Source organism: Coregonus clupeaformis, unplaced genomic scaffold (genome assembly GCF_020615455.1).
Source record: "Coregonus clupeaformis isolate EN_2021a unplaced genomic scaffold, ASM2061545v1 scaf0855, whole genome shotgun sequence".
Classification (NCBI taxonomy): domain Eukaryota; kingdom Metazoa; phylum Chordata; class Actinopteri; order Salmoniformes; family Salmonidae; genus Coregonus; species Coregonus clupeaformis.
The window spans coordinates 54,415-78,186 of NW_025534310.1; the positions used below are offsets into that span (position 1 = coordinate 54,415).

General features: G+C 38.5%; 1 protein-coding gene across 1 annotated transcript in view; it reads left to right on the forward strand.

The window, feature by feature from the left end:
* The first annotated feature begins 459 nt into the window (after positions 1-459).
* The window catches only part of LOC121560993, a 28,726-nt gene continuing 5,413 nt past the window's right edge, over positions 460-23,772 (forward strand). Inside the window, exons 1-7 of the mRNA XM_045216924.1 lie at positions 460-500; positions 4,388-4,420; positions 5,970-6,134; positions 9,504-9,668; positions 12,679-12,801; positions 12,916-13,029; positions 17,172-17,285. Coding sequence (XP_045072859.1) covers positions 6,031-6,134; positions 9,504-9,668; positions 12,679-12,801; positions 12,916-13,029; positions 17,172-17,285 — 620 coding nt within the window. The 5' untranslated portion in view covers positions 460-500; positions 4,388-4,420; positions 5,970-6,030. The remainder of the gene's footprint in view (positions 501-4,387; positions 4,421-5,969; positions 6,135-9,503; positions 9,669-12,678; positions 12,802-12,915; positions 13,030-17,171; positions 17,286-23,772) is intronic.

Here is a 23,772-nt window from a genome sequence, read left to right on the forward strand (position 1 = left end):
CATTACATTTTGTCCTTGAAACATTTAATTGCAATAATGTAGAATCCATTCATTCCTATGGAGGACCTGTCAATATGGCCGTCCGGTGGCTTCAAACCATCTCATTGGCAAATAAATGGCATTCGCAATCCAGGGTTTATATAGATCATTGCTTCGGACCCATCAGCGCAACAAAGTCCTCTGCTGCCACCTGGAGGAACAAAGGAGTGATTACAACTGTCACAGGGATGACAGAAAGCACATACGAATGTGTAGGCTATGATATAGTCTGATCTATGGTTGTTTTGTATTTTAACTGGAAGTCGTTTGTTCTGAATTGTTTTGTATAATAAGGTCTATAACATCATGAATATAATTGATGCTGGCCAGCCTGAACCTGTTTCCTGACTGACGCAGTCACAGACGAAATTGAAAGTAAAAATTTCCGTTTCCACCATTTATTATTGCTCTATCAATGTATATGCGTCATGCTAGGCTACTCGAAATGCAGCAGGAAAGTGGTAAGTCAACATGTTTTATAAAAGTGTCAAGTGACGATATTTTTATGATTGGCAGATAGGATAATTGTTATCCAAACTAGGCGAAACTTTAGAACTCATAACGTCGTTGCAATTCCTCAGGTAGGACTGAACACGTAACAATCAAATGGCCCTTGGAACATACAGTATCTTGCATAATGGAGGGGCGGATTGCACACAAGGAAGTTTACGAAAATGATTTTACACAACATCAAACCTAAGCCTGTTATTTGTACTTACCATACATGAGACGTGTTAAAATGTATACGATTAAATAAGTACTTGGCATTGGCAACTGCTATTTTACCCCGTTTGAGACGCAGTACAAGTAAACTAGCTGGCGGCGTTCCAGGTCATATTTTTTGCAGTTGCGCTGCTAGTCTTAGAAGATTGGTATGTCACATGAACGTGTCTCGCGAGATGGTAAACTCTTATCCATGCGTTGTGACCAATGTTCACTCGGGCGCGCAGTAGCCCCGAGACTGCCGCGCCGAAGAAATACGTATCAGTTCACCGAGAGAAGCACGAGATTGAACTACACTCAACTTTCTAGAGTTGTCCCTGTTAGTTAACACTATCAACGTTTCCCTTTACTGTGGCAATTGTGATCGAATCAACGCAATATTTGCCACTTTCAATACAACAAAACTAACTATGCAAGACATAGAATGAACTATGCCACCAATGCTCCTTATAGGACACATCACTGCACTCTATACTCTGGTCGTCTCTGTGTACCAGTCGCAAGACCCACTGGTTGATGCTTATTTATTAAACCCTCTTAGGCCTCACTCCTCCCTGTCTGATATACCTACTGCAGCCCTCATCCTCCACATACAACACCTGTTCTGCCAGTCACATTCTGTTAAAGGTCCCCAAAGCACACACATCCCCGGGTCGCTTCTCTTTTCAGTTCGCTGCAGCTAGCGACTGGAACGAGCTGCAAAGAACACTCAAACTGGACAGTTTTATCTCCATCTTTTCATTCAAAGACTCAATCATGGACACTCTTACTGACAGTTGTGGCTGCTTCATGTGTAGGCAGAACGCATCTGAATAGGATTCTATTGCCTTGACACGCATTACAGCCCGTACGCTACACAGACCGGTGCAGCATAACCAATCAGAACTACAGTAGGCATATATGCAAATAGACCATCGCCATATATGGATCTGTGCCATTTACTTTGAACTGGACTGTTTACAGCATGAGCGGTCGTGAGTAGAGGCGCTTGTTTTGAGATCAAAGCCAGAGCTGCATGTAGCCACTTGTGTACATTTTGTTCATATTCATTGCTAGTTATTTAGATATTAGCCAAGTTATAGATCATTTGTAGTCAGCAATATGGGAGTGATTGCTTCCTACAGGAGCACAAAATGTGTAAATGTCTAGACATCTTTGAAAAGCGAGTCAGGTAAAGAGATTTTTTTTGTCTTAAAGGGGCAGTGTTGTATTTTGAGAAGTAGCCAATAGGAAAGGGAAAGAGGGATACCTAGTCAGTTGTACATTGAATGCATTCAACTGAAATGTGTCTTCCGCATTTAACCCAACCCCTAGGCAGAGTGTAGCATAATTTGTCTGATTTTCTGTAATAATGGTATGAGAATAATAATGCTTTTTATTTTGTAATTGGTTTCTTGCATCAAACAACAACAACATTTTCAGTCACCTCCTTGTCCGAATGACAAGTGGATAAACAGGTTAATGTCAAGCCCCTGCATGTATTTTTTTTGTGCAAAAGTCTCATGGAATGTAGGCTGAATGATAGAACGGCTATATCCATGTTAAAATGTTATGGGATGCATTTTCTCCATTGTTTTTGATGGTAGGCCACTCTGGTAGGCCTACATGATGATCAAATAGCCACAGTAGCCTACTTGGCCACTGTTAAAACTGTAACTTAAAGCGGGTACATCCTCAGTGTTCACAGTAAACGCGCCGGAAGTTACACAGAATTTTCACAACGTTCAAGTTTGCGCTCAGCAGACCTGAAAATTGCTCAGTGCCGAAATAATTAGAGGGAACATTGGTTGTGAGATCTAATGTTCATAGTGCAACTGCAGAAAAAGACAACCTGGAACAGCATCTTTCTCTCGATTAAATGGGTCAGGTGTTACTAGCTACTTGTGAGGTTAATGAATCTCTGTTCTCCGTCAGATAAATAGGGTCTCAAAATGGTGGAGTGCTGTATACTACAGTCTATAGACTGTGTGAAACAAACTCAACTCTAAGATTGGTGACTATAATTTCATTAGAAATGACTGATAAGAAAATGATCAACTAAATCACATGATGATGGTGCACCTTTACAAGTAGTCTATCCTAAATCAACTGATTTATCACACTAGTCTAATACAGCAGCCAACAGCATTATATTATGAGAGTATTCAGGCAGTGCTGGACAGATACCATGATTTGTTAAGACACTCTTATTTATGTGTGTAGTGTAGCGTACTAGTGAACATTACTGTAGTCCAGTCCATGTTTTCATTATACTGATAACTACTGTAGTGTAGTCTACTAGTGAACATTACTGTAGTCCAGTCCATGTTTTCATTATACTGATAACTACTGTAGTGTAGTCTACTAGTGAACATTACTGCTAGTCCAGTCCATGGTTTCATTATGATGATAACGGATGGACTAAGTACTCCATTCCATGTTTTATTTATGCACTAGTTGGTCTACAGAGTTAGTGAACAACAATGTACAGGATCTATGTAGCCCCACAATGCTTCATGAGCTATAGAGGCTATGTAGTTGTGAATATCTACCTTTTCCCCAGTAAAAATATTAACATAAACTGTAAAAATAAATGCAGAAAGTAAACATGTACATCAACATTTACAGAGGGATTGTTCATATCGATACACTTTGATTCAGTAAAGGATATTCAATGACATGGTACCAGAGAAGACTGGTGGGAGGAGCTATAGGAGGATGGACTCATTGTAATGAATGGAATGGTATCAAACACATCAAACGTATGGAAACCACATGTTTGACTCCATTCCATGAATTCCATTCCAGCCATTACAATGAGACCATCCTCCTATAGCTCATCCCACCAGCCTCCTCTGCACTGTACAGTTCTATGAAAATATACCATGACTGGGAGGGCTTCAGAGGTGTAAAGCAGAGGGCTTTAAAATATATATATTTTGAGATGATGGGCTTAAAATGTAACTTGTCAACTGTTATTTAGCCATGTACAATTACAATTGGATCATAACAGAGCAGCACAGCTGGCCCTTAAATGTACACGTTGAGCCAACATGTCAATCTCTCCTGGCTGAAAGTGGAGGAGAGATTGAATTCATCACTACTATTCATCACTATTCATCTCTGTACATCTGAAAGCGTCCCTTCACTCCTTTGATTTCTGCTGTCTCTGCTATAACGTCTCAGGACCCATCAGCTCTACAAAGTCCTCTGTCTCCACCTAGAGGAACAAAGGAGTGATTACAACTATCACAGGAATGCCAAAAAGTTGATACGAATACTGCATAATGTTTTCTGATCTATGCTTGTTTGTATTTTCACTGCATTTAATAACTACGAGCTGAAGACCCATTCCCACATGATCAAATCATTTCAATGGACAATAAATATTTTCTTGATAGAGTTTGCGGCGTATGCCAATGCTAAGATGTGTCGTGTTATTTCCAAGATGTTTTTAATTAATTTGACCCTATCAATATTTGACACCACAAACATTTCAAAAATTAGAACTACATATTCTGCCTCTTAGAAAACGTAGACCTGTTGTGTTTTTTTTTTAAAGCAGGAGTTGTTTGTTGAAGTTCTTTCCTGTTAGAAAGTGAAAGTAAATTCGACAACTTTTCTCTCTTTCTGTGGCCTCACCCAGGTTTATTCGACTTGCAAGACAGCAGGAGAAATGGTAGGTTAATAATTTTATTATGAAAGTCAGGTGTTAGATTCTTTGGGAGTCGATTCTTATTCAACTCAACGAAACTTGCTTATAATAAAGGCCCGATTTTTCAACTTCGTTCTAATAAATGGCAAGTACAATAATCTAGTACCCCGCTAGGCCCACTACCATAATGGCTGAGTGCGCACAAGGAAGAACACGAAACGTGTTCTCTTTTACACAGCTACCTGACGCTGAGATTTAAGCTATTTAGCAGATATATTAATATATTTATCCTAAAATAAGAGATACTTATGAGGAAAGAAATAATAGACAATTGTGTGTATTGTATACATACCGTGTATTTCTTCCTAACTTTGATAGGGAGTCATAGGCCTAATTGAGTCATGTTATATTTTTACAGTTGTGTCAGAATACCCATACTTGCGTTCTAAATAGTAGGCATTTTAGGTATGCGAAAATATAACGTTTTATATGTGAAATTTGGAAAATCGACTAAGCTTTAAATGCCAGGATGTTCTACTAATTCCGGCTATAATTCGCTGCACACTGTTGAGGAAGGACGCACTGTACCCAAATGAACGGTGAGTCTAGTATGTTGATATTTGTTGTTACTGCATACATTTTTAGTAAACAGTACGTTTCTAAATAGTATATAGAACGATTAGTAATACACATCATGTCGTTTTAGTAAGTATTTCGGATACGACCTATGACTCCCAGCCAACCTTAACAAAATGGATTCATAAAAACTTAGCCACTTTGGTTTTGTGTTGGGCCATAGAGATATACAGCAGAGGCAGCTCTATTGATGCCATCTCCTTTTTAAAGTAGTACACTGGCTGATCCCTCCCGATGACCCGGCTGGACACAACAGGGTCACCAGGAAGGATAAGCCAATGAAGGTGGAAGCCCCACCCACTTGACTACGTTAAAATGGTGGAACCGCAGCTCATGCTAATATAGCCTTTTGGCCACTAGAGGCCTCTATCATTCTCTATGGTTGGGGCAGGTTGAGACTAGACAGGTTACAGTTTATGTCAGAATTGACAAGGATACTTTTCCTAGCAGGTTAGGAGAAATACTCCGCAGGTTAGTATAATTACCGTAGTAGGTTGGGAAAATTAGGTTAAAGTTAAGTAAAAGGTTAGGTTTAACTAAAATGCAAAAATTAACTTTTGACTTCAAATTGAAATAAACTGTATACCGTCTAGCCATGACCAGATTGGGGTGGATTGGTGTCCTGCATAGGCATAATACAATTTCCTAAAAGAGGACTGACACGAAAAAGACAACTAAATAACATAATTACATAATCACTATGTAATTATGCTACATTGCTGGGTTAAATCTTTTTATTTTTTTAAATAATAATAATAATAAAAAAAAAAACATTCTGCCTTTACTGTTTTTCACAGTTGCATTCTGTACCAAATGCTTTACAGGATGTCATTATAATGTTTATTTAAATCCCCAGCACAGCAGGCCAACAATAGGCCTACTCTGCTTTTGTGTTTAAACGTTTTAATATAATGGTATTTACTCTTCTTATTTACAGATTGATATGGGACCAGACCAGTCTTCTTCAGGATTGTGAGGCCTCCTCTCTGAGAGTTATAATGAGTTATCATCAGGGGGCTAAGGGTGGTGCCATCCCTAAAGAAAGACAGAAGGATGGGTCACCAAACAAGGATCTTGATGAGACCATGGACCCTGAAATGAGGTGTGACTGTGTGTTGTGGTGTGTGGTGTGTGTCCGTCGATTGGAGCACGTTGCACTTCTAATGTTTACTACGAGGTATTTTGTTCAACCTGTAGAACTTTGTTTATATTCGCGCCAAGCACCATTTTGTATTATTTTGTTTCAGTACTGTATAATTTATCAACGTTACTGTGTTCATTCAAATATATAGTTCTCACGGCGTGACGTGGATGCATCGGAGAAAAAGACATGCAAGGCAATAAACGCCTGTTTCAAGGAACCAACCTGTGTCTGTTGTCGTGAAGAGAGCTACAAATACTATAATAAATAGTTATCCTGACAATTACTATAATACACAGTTATCCTGATAATTATTATAATAAAGTGTTATCCTGATAATTACTATAATAAACAGTTATCCTGATAATTACTATAACACACAGTTATCCTGATGATAATTATTATAATATCTGATGTAGTTATCAGGATAATGGTTTATTATAGTAATTATCAGGATAACTGTGTTATAGTAATTATCAGGATAACTGTGAATTATAGTAATTATCAGGATAACTGTGTATTATAGTAATTATCAGGATAACTGTGTTATAGTAATTATCAGGATAACTGTGTTATAGTAATTATCAAGATAACTGTGTATTATAGTAATTGTCAGGATAACTGTGTATTATAGTAATTGTCAGGATAACTGTGTATTATAGTAATTGTCAGGATAACTGTGTATTATAGTAATTGTCATGATAACTGTGTGTTATAGTAATTATCAGGATAGCTGTTTATTATAGTAATTATCAGGATAACTGTTTATTATAATAATTATCAGGATAACTGTGTGTTATAGTAATGATCAGGATAACTGTGTATTATAGTAATTGTCAGGATAACTGTGTATTATAGTAATTGTCAGGATAACTGTGTATTATAGTAATTGTCAGCATAACTGTTTATTATAGTAATTATCAGGATAACTGTGTATTATAGTAATTGTCAGGATAACTGTGTATTATAGTAATTATCAGGATAACTGTTTATTATAGTAATTGTAGCTCTCTTCACGACAACAGACACAGGTTGGTTCCTTGAAACAGGCGTTTATTGCCTTGCATGTCTTTTTCTCCGATGCATCCACGTCACGCCGTGAGAACTATATATTTGAATGAACACAGTAACGTTGATAAATTATACAGTACTGAAACAAAATAATACAAAATGGTGCTTGGCGCGAATATAAATAAAGTTCTACAGGTTGAACAAAATACCTCGTTGGCTGCTTGTCCTGAAAAGAGGTTACTGAATCCTTAAAGTCCCTTGAAAGTCCCTTTACTGTCTTGCTTGGCCTCTGCCATCAACAATTATAACTCAGACTGAGATCTGCTTAAGTTAGATTGCACACAGTCAATTAACAAATTCCGTAGCAGTAACACAACAGAGAACGTTAGTTTCGGGATGGAACATAAAAACACAAACAATGGTCTAACGTTAATTTTACCTGTTACATCACATTTAAATTCTTACCTATACATCAATAAATCATTTATTTATTTACTACATCAAATAAACCATGAATTATGTATTAATCATGCATCGTGAACACAGCATCTATGTAACACCACTTACAGTAATGATCAGGATAACTCTTTAGTATAGTAATTATCTGGATAACTGTATTATAGTAATTATCAGGATAACTGTTTATTATAGTAATGATCAGGATAACTCTTTAGTATAGTAATTATCAGGATAACTGTTTATTATAGTAATTATCAGGATAGCTTTTTATTATAGTAATTATCAGGATAACTGTTTATTATAGTATTTACTGACATAACATGGTATAGTAATAGATTAAATTGGAAAATGCATTTGGAAAATGATAATTCAATTCCAACTGTATGCTGTTTCCAGTCAGATAATGGTGGAGCTCAGTTTTCCCTAATTTAACCCCTGCAGTATGCACTGCAGTCTTTCATTTCAATCAAACTAATACTCTATTTGTGTTCACCACAGGGGTTGGAACCGAAATTATTTTCCAATCGTTTCGTTCTGAACAGAACTACTATTTTTTTGTTGTTCCGTTCCACTTTTCCGACCAGCATAATAAAGTTCTGAACAGGTTTGACTGAGAGAAATGTACTGCTTTATATTGTTCCTTTCTGTTTCTTTTTTACCTTGTGAAGTCAACATAGTTTTTACATTTAGCTCATTAAATTACTCCACCAGTCAGTGCAGATAGAGCAGCTTTGTATGGACCGGGCAAGCTAGTTTACATCCTTCAATGACAGACAAGTGTAGGGCGTGAGATGTGACTTACATTTTGCGGGATGGAGAGAGAGTGAGAGAGAGGGGTGCTGCCTTGAAGTGCTCGGCATTATAATGTGTTTAGGATATTAGTAGTAGGCCTATCATTACTTCACTGAATTACATCATTCTATGCTAGCTAGATCCAGTGCCTTCAGAAAGTATTCATACCCTTTGACTTATACCCCATTTTGTTGTTACAGCCTGAATTCAAAATGGATTACATTGATTTTTGTTCTCACGGATTTGCACACAATACACAAAATGACAAAGTGAAAACATGTTTTTTAGATTTTTTTTGCAAATGTATTGAAAATTGAATACAGAAATAACTCATTTACGGTGCATTCGGAAAATATTCGGACCCCTTGACTTTTTCCACATTTAGTTATGTTACAGCCTTATTCTAAAATAGATTAAATTGCCCCCGCAGGTTAGTATAATTACCGTAGTAGGTTGGGGGAAATTAGGTTAAAGTTAAGTAAAGGGTTAGGGTTAACTAAAATGCAAAAATAAACTTTTGACGTCAAATTGAAATAAACAGTATAAACTAGCCATTACCAGGTTGGGGCGGATTGGCTAGAAGGGATACAGTTTATGTCAGAATTGATTGACTTTTCTTAGCAGGTTAGGATAAATTATTCCACAGGTTAGTATACTTAACGTAGTAGGTCGGGGAAATTAATAAAAAATTAACTTTTGATGTCAATTGAACATAAACTGTATAAAAAATAAACTGGGGCGGATTGGTGTCCTGCCTAGGCATAATACAATTTCCTAAAAGAGGACTGACACGAAAAAGACAACTAAATAACATAATTACATAATCACTATGTAATTACTATACCATGTTATGTCAGTAATTACTATACTAAACAGTTATCCTGATAATTACTATAATCTTTTTTTTTTTTTTACATTCAGCCTTATTGCTTTTCACAATTGTATTCGGCACAAAATGCATTACAGAATGTCATTATAATGTCAACTTAAATCCCCAGTACAGCAGGCCTACTCTGCTTTTGTGTTTAAACGTTTTAATATAATGGTATTTACTCTACTTATTTACAGATTGATATGGGACCAGACCAGTCCTCTTCAGGATTGTGAGGCCTCCTCTCTGAGAGTTATAATGAGTTATCATCAGGGGGCTGAGGGTGGTGCCATCCCTAAAGAAAGACAGAAGGATGGGTCACCAAACAAGGATCTTGATGAGACCATGGATCCTGATATGAGGTAGGCGTGTGCGTGTGTGTGTGTGCGTGTGTGTGTGTGTCCGTCGATTGGAGCACGTTGCACTTCTAATGTTGACATCTGATGTAGTTATCAGGATAACTGTTTATTATAATAATTATCATGATAACTATTATAGTAATTATAAGGATAACCGTGTATTAAAGTAATTATCAGGATAACTGTGTATTAAAGTAATTATCAGGATAACTGTGTATTATAGTAATTATCAGGATAATTGTTTAGTATAGGAATTATCAGGATAGCTGTTTAGTGTAGTAATTATCAGGATAATTGTTTATTATAGTAATGATCAGAATAACGGTTTATTATAGTAAATATCAGGATAACTCTTTATTATAGTAATTATCAGGATAACTGTTTATTATAGTAATTATCAGGATAACTGTTTATTATAGTATTTACTGACATAACATGGTATAGTAATAGATTAAATTGGAAAATGCATTTGGAAAATGATAATTCAATTCCAACTGTATGCTGTTTCCAGTCAGATAATGGTGGAGCTCAGTTTTCCCTAATTTAACCCCTGCAGTATGCACTGCAGTCTTTCATTTCAATCAAACTAATACTCTATTTGTGTTCACCACAGGGGTTGGAACCGAAATTATTTTCCAATCGTTTCTTTCTGAACAGAACCACAATATTTTAGTTCCGTTCCACTTTTCCGACCAGCATAATAAAGTTCTGAATAGGTTCGAGTGAGAGAAAAGTACCAGTTTATATAATTCCTTTCTGTTCCTTTTTGAACTTGTGAAGTTAACATCGTTTTTACATTTAGCTCATTAAATTACTCCACCAGTCAGTGCAGATAGAGCAGCTTTGTATGGACAGGGCAAGCTAGTTTACATCCTTGAATGACAGACAAGTGTAGGGCGCGAGATGTGACTTACATTTTGCGGGATGGAGAGAGAGTGAGAGAGAGGGGTGCTGCCTTGAAGTGCTCGGCATTATAATGTGTTTAGGATATTAGTAGTAGGCCTATCATTACTTCACTGAATTACATCATTCTATGCTAGCTAGATGCAGTGCCTTCAGAAAGTATTCATACCCTTTGACTTATACCCCATTTTGTTGTTATAGCCTGAATTCAAAATGGATTACATTGATTTTTGTTCTCACGGATTTGCACACAATACACAAAATGACAAAGTGAAAACATGTTTTTTAGATTTTTTTTGCAAATGTATTGAAAATTGAATACAGAAATAACTCATTTACGGTGCATTCTGAAAATATTCGGACCCCTTGACTTTTTCCACATTTAGTTATATTACAGCCTTATTCTAAAATTTATTAAATTGTCCCCCCCCCGTCAATCTACACACAGTACCCCATAATGACAAAGCAAAAACAGGTTTTTAGAAATTTTTCCAAATGTGTTTAGGGTTATTGTCCTGCTGAAAGGTGAATTCATCTCCCAGTGTCTGGTGGAAAGCAGATTGAACCAGGTTTTCCTCTAGGATTTTACCTGTGCTTAGCTCTATTCGGTTTCTTTTTTATCCTGAAAAACTCCCCAGTCCTTAACGATTGCAAGCATACCCATAACATGATGCAGCCACCACTATGCTTGAAAATATGGAGAGTGGCATATTTATGAACCAAACATAACACTTTGTATTCAGGAAAAAAGTTAATTGCTTTTCCACATTTTTGGCAGTATTACTTTAGTGCCTTGTTGCAAGCAGAATGCATGTTTTGGAATATTTTTTATTTTGTACAGGCTTCTTTCTTTTCACTCTGTCAATTAGGTTAGTATTGTGGAGTAACTACAATGTTAATGCATCCTCAGTTTTCTCCTATCACAGATATTGAACTCTGTAACTGTCACCATTGGCCTCATGGTGAAATCCCTGAGTGGTGTTCTTCCTCTCTTGCAACAGAGTTAGGAAAGATACCTGTATATTTGTAGTGACTGGGTGTATTGATACACCATCCAAAGTGTCTGTTTGTTTTTTTACCCACCTACCAATAGGTGCCCTTCTTTGGTTGAATCTGTGTTTGAAATTCAATGCTCGACTGAGGGACCTTACAGACAATTATATGTGTGGGGTACAGAGATTAGGTAGTCATTAAAATGTATATCATGTTAAACACTATTATTGTACACAGAGTGAGTCCATGTAACTTATTATGTGACTGGTACTCCTGAACTTATTTAGGCTTGCCATAACAAAGGGGTTGAATACTCAAGACATTTCAGCTTTTCATTTTTAATACATTTGTAAAAATTTCTAAAAACAAATTCCACTTGGACATTTTAAATTCAGGCTGTAATAAAACAAAATGCATAAAAAGTCAAGGGGTGTTAATACTTTTTGAAAGCACTAGCTACGGAGGAGCGGCAAATATTGGGGGTACTTTGAACGTCCAAGAGTTGGCTCAACACTGAGGCTATCTCAACGCCCTGGACCAGAGCTAGCCAACAAGCTTGTGTGTGCAGCGGCACCAGAATTCAAAATAAGTCTAACCTTTTTGATAAATCCATTGTGAAACGTGATAACTATAGTATCCTTAACTAGCCTAGAAAACTAGCTGGCAGGCAGACACTGGAAACAGAAGTTCCTGTGTGACAGAGTAAGTGCTTTGCATAGGCGCTTTGATGGCATTTTTCCCCAAGAACATTATTAACCGGTTCCCATGCTTTTAAAATAATGGTTCTGTTTCGGAACAGTAGAAAATACTTTTGTTCCCGATTTTTGTTTATGTTCCTCAAAAATGTTTTTGTTCCTTTACGGTTTTCTGTTCTGTTCCCTGAACTGTTCCAACCCCTGTTTCACTATCAGAAAGTTCTCAAACGCTAAAGCTGCAGTAAAAATCTTCTCTGTTCATAGTGTCCATGTGTATAAAATATACTTTCCTACACCCAGCTGGGAGTCCTCTAGAACACTGGAGAGTACAGGAGAACTAAGGTGCTTCAACTTATTTTTTGTTGTTTGTCTCATTAGTTATTTCTTGATTACCTAACAATTCACCTTTTTTATGTTCACAGAAACAATTTGAAGCATCTCCAGCTACATACAGATAGTCATATGTCTATGAGTGACCAGAGTGACCAGTCAGGGAATTCAAGCATAGACCCAAGTGATGATGGAGACCAAATCATGGATGGAAGGTAAACCAGTACAACCTATGCAGAGTAGTATAGCTGTATGTCTTGTGTATCATGGACTGTATATGTTTATGGTATGTTCAATTGAATTGTGGGACGGTCTTTTGTTGCTTGCAGGGTCCATCTGCAGAGACCAGTGTCACCAGCCGCCAGTTATCTATCAATGAAGAGTGACCAATCAATGCTTAACCCTCCTGGATTCAAGGAGGGAGAATTAACTAAAAAAGAGGGGTGAGATAATACATTTTATTTATGGCATTTTATCCAATTTGATGTCACTAATTAATGAATTTACTTTTGCTTATAGTAGGCTATAATTGGTAACTTACTTTATGTGCAGTAGAATATAGCAGAGTAACCAATTATATTGTTATTATCCTATTCAGGTCTATAGAAAAGGATTTTGTGCATTCTGTGTCTGCCACAAGAGGTCCCCACTCACCTTGTTATGACAGTGTCTTCAGGATTTCACAGTTTGTTTTTGTCATAGTTGCAGGCCAAAATGCTTGATTCTCTGCTTTGACAATAATTACATTTTGCAACAATGATTTTGTGCAATTTGTCACGAAAATGCGCTGACAAGGGAAAACGTTTGTTGACGTGTTGCTTGATTTAACCATTTTATGCAGTAAAAGTGTGGTGATTGGTTAAAATTGTGAGCCCTCTTTTTTAAGTGCGTTGATCGGACAGTTATATGCAGTAATATTGCAATGATTTGAGTGTTTTATGCGGTAATAGAGCGTTTGTTTACATTTCGCATAATATGCAGGAAATATTTGATTTAGCAAAAAAGATTGTGAACGCAGAATAACTAAATCCTGGAAGGACTGTAGGTTGTTTCTTCTGTAAGATCGCGCTAGAGATTTCAGGCAGTTGAGAACAGCAAGCAAACTTTAGCTATGAAGACAGAATAACAAAACTCCTAATTAACACAATTTTAAGCTTTATTTCAAGGTAAGCAAGTCACCATTGACCTCAAACTAATAGTTGAATGTTCTGAGTGTTTATGTGAAGTTTAATTTGATCTAGCATGCAATGCTTACGTTAGCGTTAACCAGCTAGCAAACAATTAGCTAACGTTATCTAGTTACCTAGCAACAGACTTGCCAGCTGTATATGGAAACAATTGATTGTGTGTCTGCGAGCAGGGGTTGTGAGAGAGAGCTTTCAATTTTGTGCAGATATGGGATATACATTTTAAAATAAATTATTTATTTATTGTCCTATCATGATTGAACGGTCCCCAACCCTATACCCTAGACACCCACCTGAGCGACCCCATACACTAAGGAGAAGTCCTTATCTGTTTAATGGGCCTACTGTAAGTAGCCTATGCGCAGCCAAAACATAAAGATGAATGTGGTCAGAGACCTACTAAAGCAGCACCGCCCCCTCAAGATTCTGAGCCTGCCTGCCAGAGTTGGTCCTACAAAGCCAGAGCCCCCTGATGGGTGAGCATAATATACAAGGAATTTCTCAAAGCTGCTAATGAGAACTTGCCGGTAGGGATTGCATTGGGGTGCCCCCACCCAGGTAGTGGCAGTGCTGGCAACACTAGGTGCAGTAATCCATGGGGAGGGGGTCACACTCTGACAATTAGAGAGGGGGCAAATTATTGTGGCCCTGGTGGCACAAAATAATCAAAGGTCTGACTGCACAGAGATGCTTGGGAAAATGGTTACAACGGGGGACCAGCGTGTGTGAGTTTCAGGGGAAGGGGGTGAATCTGATCTCCATCAGCTAGGACTTGACATTGGTTAATCAAATCTTTCAAATGTTGCAAATGTTTGCAACATTTTGCATGCCTTCTCAAAGTTGGGCTCGGGGATGGAACAACTGTTGAACATCTGAGCTTGTGGTTGTTTGTGGTGGAAAAAGGTTGTGTGTGTATGATTATGTGTGTGTGTGTATATGTATCCCACATCTGTTGCTATGGGGTAATGAGTTAGGGACAATATAGGATGAATCAAAATAATTGTTTGCTAAAAGAATAATTGCTTGCAAAAAATGAGAATTTTGTAATGGCAATCCTGGATATAGGTAACAATCCTTCTCATGAACTGCCTACATTATAACGCATATTATTCATTAATTAGGGAAATTAAGATCCGCACCATTTTATATATATACAGTACCAGTCAAAAGTTTGGACACCTACTCATTCAAGGGTTTTTCTTTATTTTTTACTATTTTCTACATTCTAGAATAATAGTGAAGACATCAAAACTTTGAAATAACACATATCATGTAGTAACCACCCTTTGCCTTGATGACAGCTTTGTACACTCTTGGCATTCTCTCAACCAGCTTCACCTGGAATGCTTTTCCAACAGTCTTGAAGGAGTTCCCACATATGCTGAGCACTTGTTGGCTGCTTTTCCTTCACTCTGCGGTCCAACTCATCCCAAACCATCTCAATTGGATTGAGGTCGGGTGATTGTGGAGGCCAGGTCATCTGATGCAGCACTCCATCACTCTCCTTCTTGGTCGTATAGCCCTTACACAGCCTGGAGGTGTGTTTGGTCATTGTCCTGTTGAAAAACAAATGATAGTCCCACTAAGCGCAAACCAGATGGAATGGCATATCGCTGCAGAATGCTGTGGTAGCCATGCTGGTCAAGTGTGCCTTGAATTCTAAAGAAATCATTGACAGTGCCACCAGCAAAGCACCCCCACACCATCACACCTCCTCCTCCATGCTTCACGGTGGGAACCACACATGCGGAGATCATCCGTTCACCTACTCTGCGCCTCACAAAGACACGGCGGTTGGAACCAAAAATCTCCAATTTGAACTCATCAGACCAAAGGACAGATTTCCACCGGTCTAATGTCCATTGCTCGTGTTTCTTGGCCCAAGCAAGTCTCTTCTTCTTATTGGTGTCCTTTAGTAGTGGTTTCTTTGCAGCAATTTGACCATGAAGGCCTGATTCACGCAGTCTCCTCTGAACAGTTGATGTTGAGATGTGTCTGTTACTTGAACTCTGTGAAGCATTTATTTGGGCTGCAATCTGAGTGCAGCTAACTAATGAATTTATCCTCTGCAGCAGAGGTAACTCTGGGTCTTCCTTTCCTGTGGCGGTCCTCATGAAAGCCAGTTTCATCATAGCGCTTGATGGTTTTTGCGACTGCACTTGAAGAAACTTTCAAAGTTATTGACATTTTCCAGATTGACTGATATTCATGTATTAAAGTAATGCTGGACTGTTGTTTCTCTTTGCTTATTTGAGCTGTTCTTGCCATAATATGGACTTGGTCTTTTACCAAATAGGGCTATCTTCTGTATACCACCCCTACCTTGTCACACAACACAACTGATTGGCTCAAACGCGTTAAGAAGGAAAGAAATTCCACAAATTAACTTTTAAGAAGGCATACCTGTTAATTGAAATGCATTCCAGGTGACTACCTCATGAAGCTGGTTGAGAGAATGCCAAGAGTGTGCAAAGCTGTCATCAAGGCAAAGGGTGGGCTACTTTGAAGAATCTCAAATATAAAATATATTTTGATTTGTTTAACACCTTTTGATTACTACATGATTCCATATGTGTTATTTCATAGTTTTGATGTCTTCACTATTATTCTACAATGTAGAAAATAGTAAAAATTAAGAAAAACCCTGGAATGAGTAGGTGTGTCCAACAAAGTACTGATTCAAGGGATTTAATACTTATGTAAATTTGATATTTCAGTTTTTCCTTTTTTATAAATGAGCAAACATTTCTAAAAACCTGTTTTTGCTTTGTCATTATGGGGTATTGTGTGTAGATCGATGAGGAAAAAAAACAATTTAATAAATTTTAGAAGAAGGCTGTAACGTAACAAAATGTGAAAAATGTCAAGGGGTCTTTAATACTTTCCGAAAGCACTGTATGTATGTATGTACAGTGCCTTTGGAAAGTATCCAGACTGAAAATTGATTCAAATTGATTAAATAAATGTTTTTCCTCATAAATATACATACAACACCCCATAATGACAAAGCGAAAACAGGTTTTTAGCAATTCCAAATGAGGGGTGATAGATTGACTTTATTCATTTTGATGTCAATTCCAATGAATTAATTGTTTTTTGTTCTGTTATATCCACCTCTCATAGTGTTGATTTACTATTCTTTTCAAAGGAGACTTTGTTCAAAAGGATTTGACCCCTAACCTCACGTCCCCAACCCTGACCTTAAGTCTAAACCTAACCTTAATCCTAAACTTAACCAATTTCAATACCTAAGCCCTAATCCTAACCTTTGAATCTGCCGGTCAAATATGCACCTACTTTATGGCATTTTCTTGAAGTTAATATCAATACTAATTGGTTGACTTTTGATGCTTCTACTCCTCAAAGTTATGAATTACTCTATTCTACTGTACTTTCAGTGTCCTTCTGGAGAGAGCAGAGTCACCAACTCTGAGTTATGCATCAGCAAAAAGTCACCAGTCACTGAATACGGATGAAGAAGACGAGGAGGTGAACTCAGCTCAAAAAGAGAAGTAAGATCATACATTTTATTTAGGCAGAGGCTGTGCGACCGAATCAGACTTTTCTTACCCAGAGGCACAAAACGAATCACGTTCTGCGCATGTGTTAGATGCTGTGAGACATGTGAGCTGAGACAGGATCAGAGACATGCGAGCTGAGACAGGATCAGAGACATGCGAGCTGAGACAGGATCAGAGACAATATCACCGCCGGGAACATCTTCGTTAAATATTTTCCTCTGCAGACTTCATGAGAAATATTATAAAATTGGTATTGGTAACCATCTGGATTTCACCGGGATAAAGTATATTCAGTGGGGATAGCATGCACGGCAAGTCAGGTCACAATGTCTTTTGTGGGGGTCCACCCACCGTTGAATAGTTCTGTTAACATCATGGTGAGGAAAGTGCTAGCTAGCTACTGTAGCCAATTAATCAAGGTGACAGCTAAAGCACAAGCAACAGTGGTTGCTAGGTTGTGGTGATATTTAACAGAAAATGTACAAGTATGGCATTAACATTGTATCACAAAGTTATTTTTATTTTTTTAAACTTCAACACTTAACTAACTATCCCAATTTAACACACACACACACACACACACACACACACACACACACACACACACACACACACACACACACACACACAGGAGAGGGAAGTGGCAGTGTTGGTAGCAAAAAATGATAAAGTAGAGAATCCTGCACATATGCAGAAGGTTAGTTGTGTTTGCTATTGGGAAGAGGCACACAATGTTTTTAGCAACCCAGCCACTCCATTTTATTCATGAACTCATGGATAGCATTTTTATGTCTCTGCGTGCAGTTTGAAGGAAGTTGAAGGTTGTTTTGTGAGCCATTGCTAACTAGCATTAGCGCAATGACTGGAAGTCTACAGACAACTTGCAATTGCACTAATGTTAGTTAGCGTCTTCCTTCAAACTGCACACAAAGACAAACAATTGTTATCCATGAGTTTGTTTAACTCTGGGTAAGTATAAAAAGGGCTTAATTGCCCAAATATCGCACTATCCCTTTAAGAAAGATAGGCCTACACGTTTCCTAAGAGTTTTTGGAATTAAGCACATGGCAGTTTTTGGTATTCAGACTTATGCGGGCGTGCAACAAGCTCTTTTGGGGTCTTTATTACGGGCCATGAATAATTTGGATTCAACATTAAAACTCCCACCGACTCGTGGCGGACAAGTTTGGAGTTAACAATTTCCAGTTAATATACCAGAACCAAACCAGTTACGGGTCATCTTTCATTGAAAATGACTCGGCACAAGCAGAGTAGTCTCTGTAGACAGACAGGTTACCTCCCACAATGTACCAATGTTCCAGCCTACACGTCTGTACTAAAACCAACGTCAGTTTGGCAGAGAGGAAAGGGCGGAGTTGGGACATCCTTCCAGAGCCCTATCTGTTCATGTCCTGCCGTAAACATTTCCGGTAGCTAGATGGAGCTCGCAGAGGATATTTTCAATGAGGGAATTTTCGCAAGTGAGTTGTTTGCATGCACCATGACGTTAGCGTTACAAGCTTACAACCACTGGCTGGCTGTGTCTAAAACTAGCCTAGCTATTTGCGCCTGCATTGAGAACCCAATTCAGGGTGTTTCTTGATATCAGAAAATGCCCATTGGTGCTGCCTATCACGCTAGCAAGGTTTTCTTGAGGGCTTGAATGCAGCCCGCGAAGCGATTAGCCCTTGTGGGTGGGACCGCGGATTGTCCTGGGTTATGGCTGTCTAGATTCCTGCTGTTTGTTGCTGTTTCCATCTTCCCTGCGACCTGCCATGTCTGGAACTGCGAGGAGTAACAGCGTAGGCTACGTTGCTACCATGATAAAGACCAAATCCGTTTGGAGTTGAGGACAGTGGTGTCTCTCTATCACAGGGGAGGGATCTTTTCAACGAACAAAAATAGTTCTACAAGCAGTTGTTACGACAACAAGAAATTAGCTTCAAGTGTTGTGTCCAAATACTGGTGGAGTCAACTAATAAAAAATGGATGACCTTGTAGCAACTGACAGTGGTGGAAAAAGTACCCAATTTTCATACTTGAGTAAAAGTAAATGTAATTGCTCAAATATACTTAAGTATCAAAAGTAAAAGTATAAATCATTTCAAATTCCTTATATTAAGCAAACCAAATGGCACAATTTTCTTGTTTTTTAAATTACGGAAAGCCAGCGGCACACTCCAACACTCAGACATAATTTACAAACAAAGCAAAGCATTTGTGTTTAGTAAGTCTGCCAGATCAGAGGCAGTAGAGATGACCAGGGATGTTCTCTTGATAAGTGTGTGAATTTGACTATTTTTCTGTCCTGCTAAGCATTGAAAATGTAACAAGTACTTTTGGGTGTCAGGGAAAATGTACGGAGTAAAAAGTGATGCATGTCTGTTGTGGCAGTGGATACAAATGCAGAGTGTTTCTCAAGTGTATGACACTTAGTATGCATGATATTAAAGAAAATTGTGTTTCTATGTTGTTATTACATTATTGGTTTAAGTTATTACATGATTGATGAAAAAAGGTGACCCACTTTATAATGTAATAATCAACGCAAATGTAATATAATTATTATTATTATTACATTAAGCACAAAAACATTATTACATTATGCGTTCAGAATATTTATTACATTATTGGCAATTTATTACATTATCAGCATTTATTACATTATAAATGCAAAAGTTATTACGTTATTAGCAGGTATTAAATTATTGCCAGTTATTACATTATCAGTTGCTACAAAGAGGTCCAGGACCAGAGAGGTCCAGGACCTGAAGAACAGTTTGCAGTTCTCCCAGGGTCATTTCGATGAGTTTAAACAGGAGAACGGCAAGATGACAGCAATATGTAAGTCATTGAGAGAGGACATCAGTTATGTAAGTGAATTCATGATAACAATGATGGAGAAATCAGATTATCTTGAGGGACAATCAAGGCGGAACAACGTTGTTGTGGACGGAATTGCAGAATCTCCATGAGAAGTGAGGGAAATGATCTCAGAGAAACTGAAGATGGACCACAGGAAGATTGAGGTGGAGCGCACCAACAGGACTGGAAAACCCACCACCGTCCCAGGTGATAAGCCCAATAGTGGTCAAATTTCTGAATTTCAATGAAAAGGTAGCTGTTCTGGAAAGAGCCAAGAACTTGAGAGGAACGTACATCTTCCTCAACGAGGACTATCCTGAAGCTGTGCGCCAGAAAAGGAAAGAAATGATCCCAGCCATGAAAGCTGCCAGAGCATGTGGGGACATTGCTTACATACGCTATGACAGGCTCATTGTCCACCCTCCCTCCCAAAAGCCTGGAAGGGAGTAGAGAGCCAAGCCTATGGGTTCGTAGCTTCAACCCCGCAGCACACACACACACTTATACACACCAACTGATTAATGGACTGCTGAATATTTGTTTTTCTCTTGCTTTGTTTGTTCTTTTCCATATTATGTCTATCTCTGATAAGCTACCCAGGAAAGGGCTGAAAATGGCCCATATTAATATATGTAGCCTTAGAAATAAGGTTAATGAAGTCAATAACTTGCTAACATCAGATAACATTAATATATTAGCCATTTTTGAGGACTTACTTAGATAATTCCTTTGATAGTACAGCAGTAGCAATACAATGATATAACATCTATAGGCGAGACAGGAATGCTTATAAGGGAGGTGTTGGTGGATACAGTGGCTTCAGAAAGTATTCACGGGGGGCCAGTATGAAAAATGTATGCACTCACTAATTGTAAGTCGCTCTGGATAAGAGCGTCTGCTAAATGACTTAAATGTCAAAGGTATTCACCCCCCTTGACTTTTTCCACATTTTGTTTTGTTACAGCCTGAATTTAATGGGTTACATTGAGATAATGTCAAAGTGGAATTATGTTTTTCAAAATTTGTAGAAATGTATAAGATATGGAAAGCTGAAATGTCTTGAGTCAGTAAGTATTCAACCCCTTTGTTATGGCAAACCTAAATAAGTTCAGGAGTAAAAATTAGTTTAACAAGTCACATAATAAGTTGCATGGACTCACTCTGTGTGCAATAATAGTGTTTAACATGATTTTGAATGACTACTTCATCTCACATACAATTATCTGTAAGGTCCCTCAGTCGAGCAGTGAATTTCAAAAACTTGATTCAACCACAAAGACCAGGAAGATTTTAAATGCCTTGCAAAGAAGGCCACTGATTGGTACAGACATTGAATATCCGTTTGAGCATGGTGAAGCTATGAACTTTGGATTGTGGATCAATACACCCAGTCACTACAAATATACAGGCATCCTTCCTAACTCAGTTGCCAGAGAGGAAGGAAACCGCTCAGGGAATTCACCATGAGGCCAATGGTGACTTTAAAACAGTTAAAGAGTTTAATGTCTGTGATAGGAGAAAACTGAGGATGCATCAACATTGTAGTTACTCCACAATACTAACCTAATTGACAGAGTGAAAAGAAGGAAGCCTGTACATAATCAATTACAAATATTCCAAAATATGCATCCTGTTTGCAACAAGGCACTAAAGTAATACTGCAATAAATGTGGCAAAGCAATTCACTTTTTGTCCTGAATACAAAGTGTTATGTTTGGGGCAAATCCAATACAACACATTACTGAGTACCACTCTCCATATTTTCAAGCATAGTGGTGGCTGCATCATGTTATGGGTATGCTTTTAATCGTTAAGGACTGGGAAGTTTTAAAGGATAAAAATAAACGGAATGGAGCTAAACACATGCAAAATCCTAGAGGAAAACCTGGTTCAGTATGCTTTCCACCAGACACTGGGAGATTAATTCCCCTTTCAGCAGGATAATAACCTATGCTGGAGTTGCTCACCAAGAAGACACTGATTTTCAGTGGCCGAGTTACAGTTTTGATTTCAATCTACTTCAAAATCTATGGCAAGACCTGAAAATGGTTGTCTAGCAACAACCAATTTGACAGAGCTCGAAGAATTTTGAAAAGAATAATGGACAAACAATCAAGGTGGAAAGCTCTTAGACTTACTTGTAAAAATAAAGAATAACCCTTGAATGAGTAGGTGTGTCCAAACTTTTGACTGGTACTGTAATTCACAAATACATTTCTTGGTAGTCCCAAAAATATTGATTGCCATCAGGTTGTAAATCACAGCTGGCCTTGTAGAGTCGTGGTCAAAGGTTCTGAGAATGACACAAGTATTGGTCACAAAGTTCGCTGCTTCAGTGTTATGAGATATTTTTGTCAGATGTTACTATGGTATACTGAAGTATAATTACAAGCATTCCATACGTATCAAATGCTTTTATTGACAATTACATTAATTTATGCAAAGAGTCGATATTTGCAGTGTTGACCCTTCTTTTTCAAGACCTCTGCAATCCACCCTGGCATGCTGTCAATTAACTTCTGGGCCACATCCTGACTGATGGCAGCCCATTCTTGCATAATCAATGCTTGGAGTTTGTCAGAATTTGTGGGTTTTTGTTTGTCCACCCGCCTCTTGAGGATCGACCACAAGTTCTCAATGGGATTAAGGTCTGGGGTGTTTCCTGGCCATGGACCCAAAATGTCGATGTTTTGTTCCCCCGGCCACGTAGTTATCACTTTTGCCTTATGGCACGGTGCTCCATCATGCTGGAAAAGGCATTGGTCGTCACCAAACTGTTCTTGGATGGTTGCGAGAAGTTGCTCTCGGAGGATATGTTGGTACCATTCTTTATTCATGGCTGTGTTCTTAGGCAAAATTGTGAGTGAGCCCACTCCCTTGGCTGAATGGTCTCAGGATGCTTTACTGTTGGCATGACACAGGACTGATGGTAGCGCTCACCTTGTCTTCTCCGGACAAGGTGTTTTCCGGATGCCCCAAATAATCTGAAAGGGGATTCAACAGAGAAAATGACTTTACCCCAGTCCTCAGCAGTCCAATCCCTGTACCTTTTGCAGAATATCAGTCTGTCCCTGATGTTTTTCCTGGAGAGAAGTGGCTTCTTTGCTGCCCTTCTTGACACCAGGCCATCCTCCAAAGGTCTTCGCCACACCTGCCTGCTGCCATTCCTGAGCATGCTCTGCACTGGTGGTGCCCCGATCCCGCAGCCGAATCAACTTTAGGAGACGGTCCTGGCGCTTCCTGGACTTTCTTGGGCGCCCTGACGTCTTCTTCACAACAATTGAACCTCTCTCCTTGAAGTTCTTGTTGATCCGATAAATGGTTGATTTAGGTGCAATCTTACTAGCAGCAATATCCTTGCCTGTGAAGCCCTTTTTGTGCAAAGCAATGATGACGTCTGGAAGTAGCTAGCTAGCTAGCCAACTTTAGCCAGTTAGCGTGGGTGCTTGACTGCCGTTGTGAGGTCAGAACACTCGGATCAACCCTACTCCTCAGAGCGTCCCACTGTCAATAGTGCAGTGTGTGCTCTGAACACAAAAAAAGTGTCATATTCTTCCTGGGGGTGTATGTGAAGAGATTCTAATGAGATTTCATGTTGCTAAAACGCTGTCAG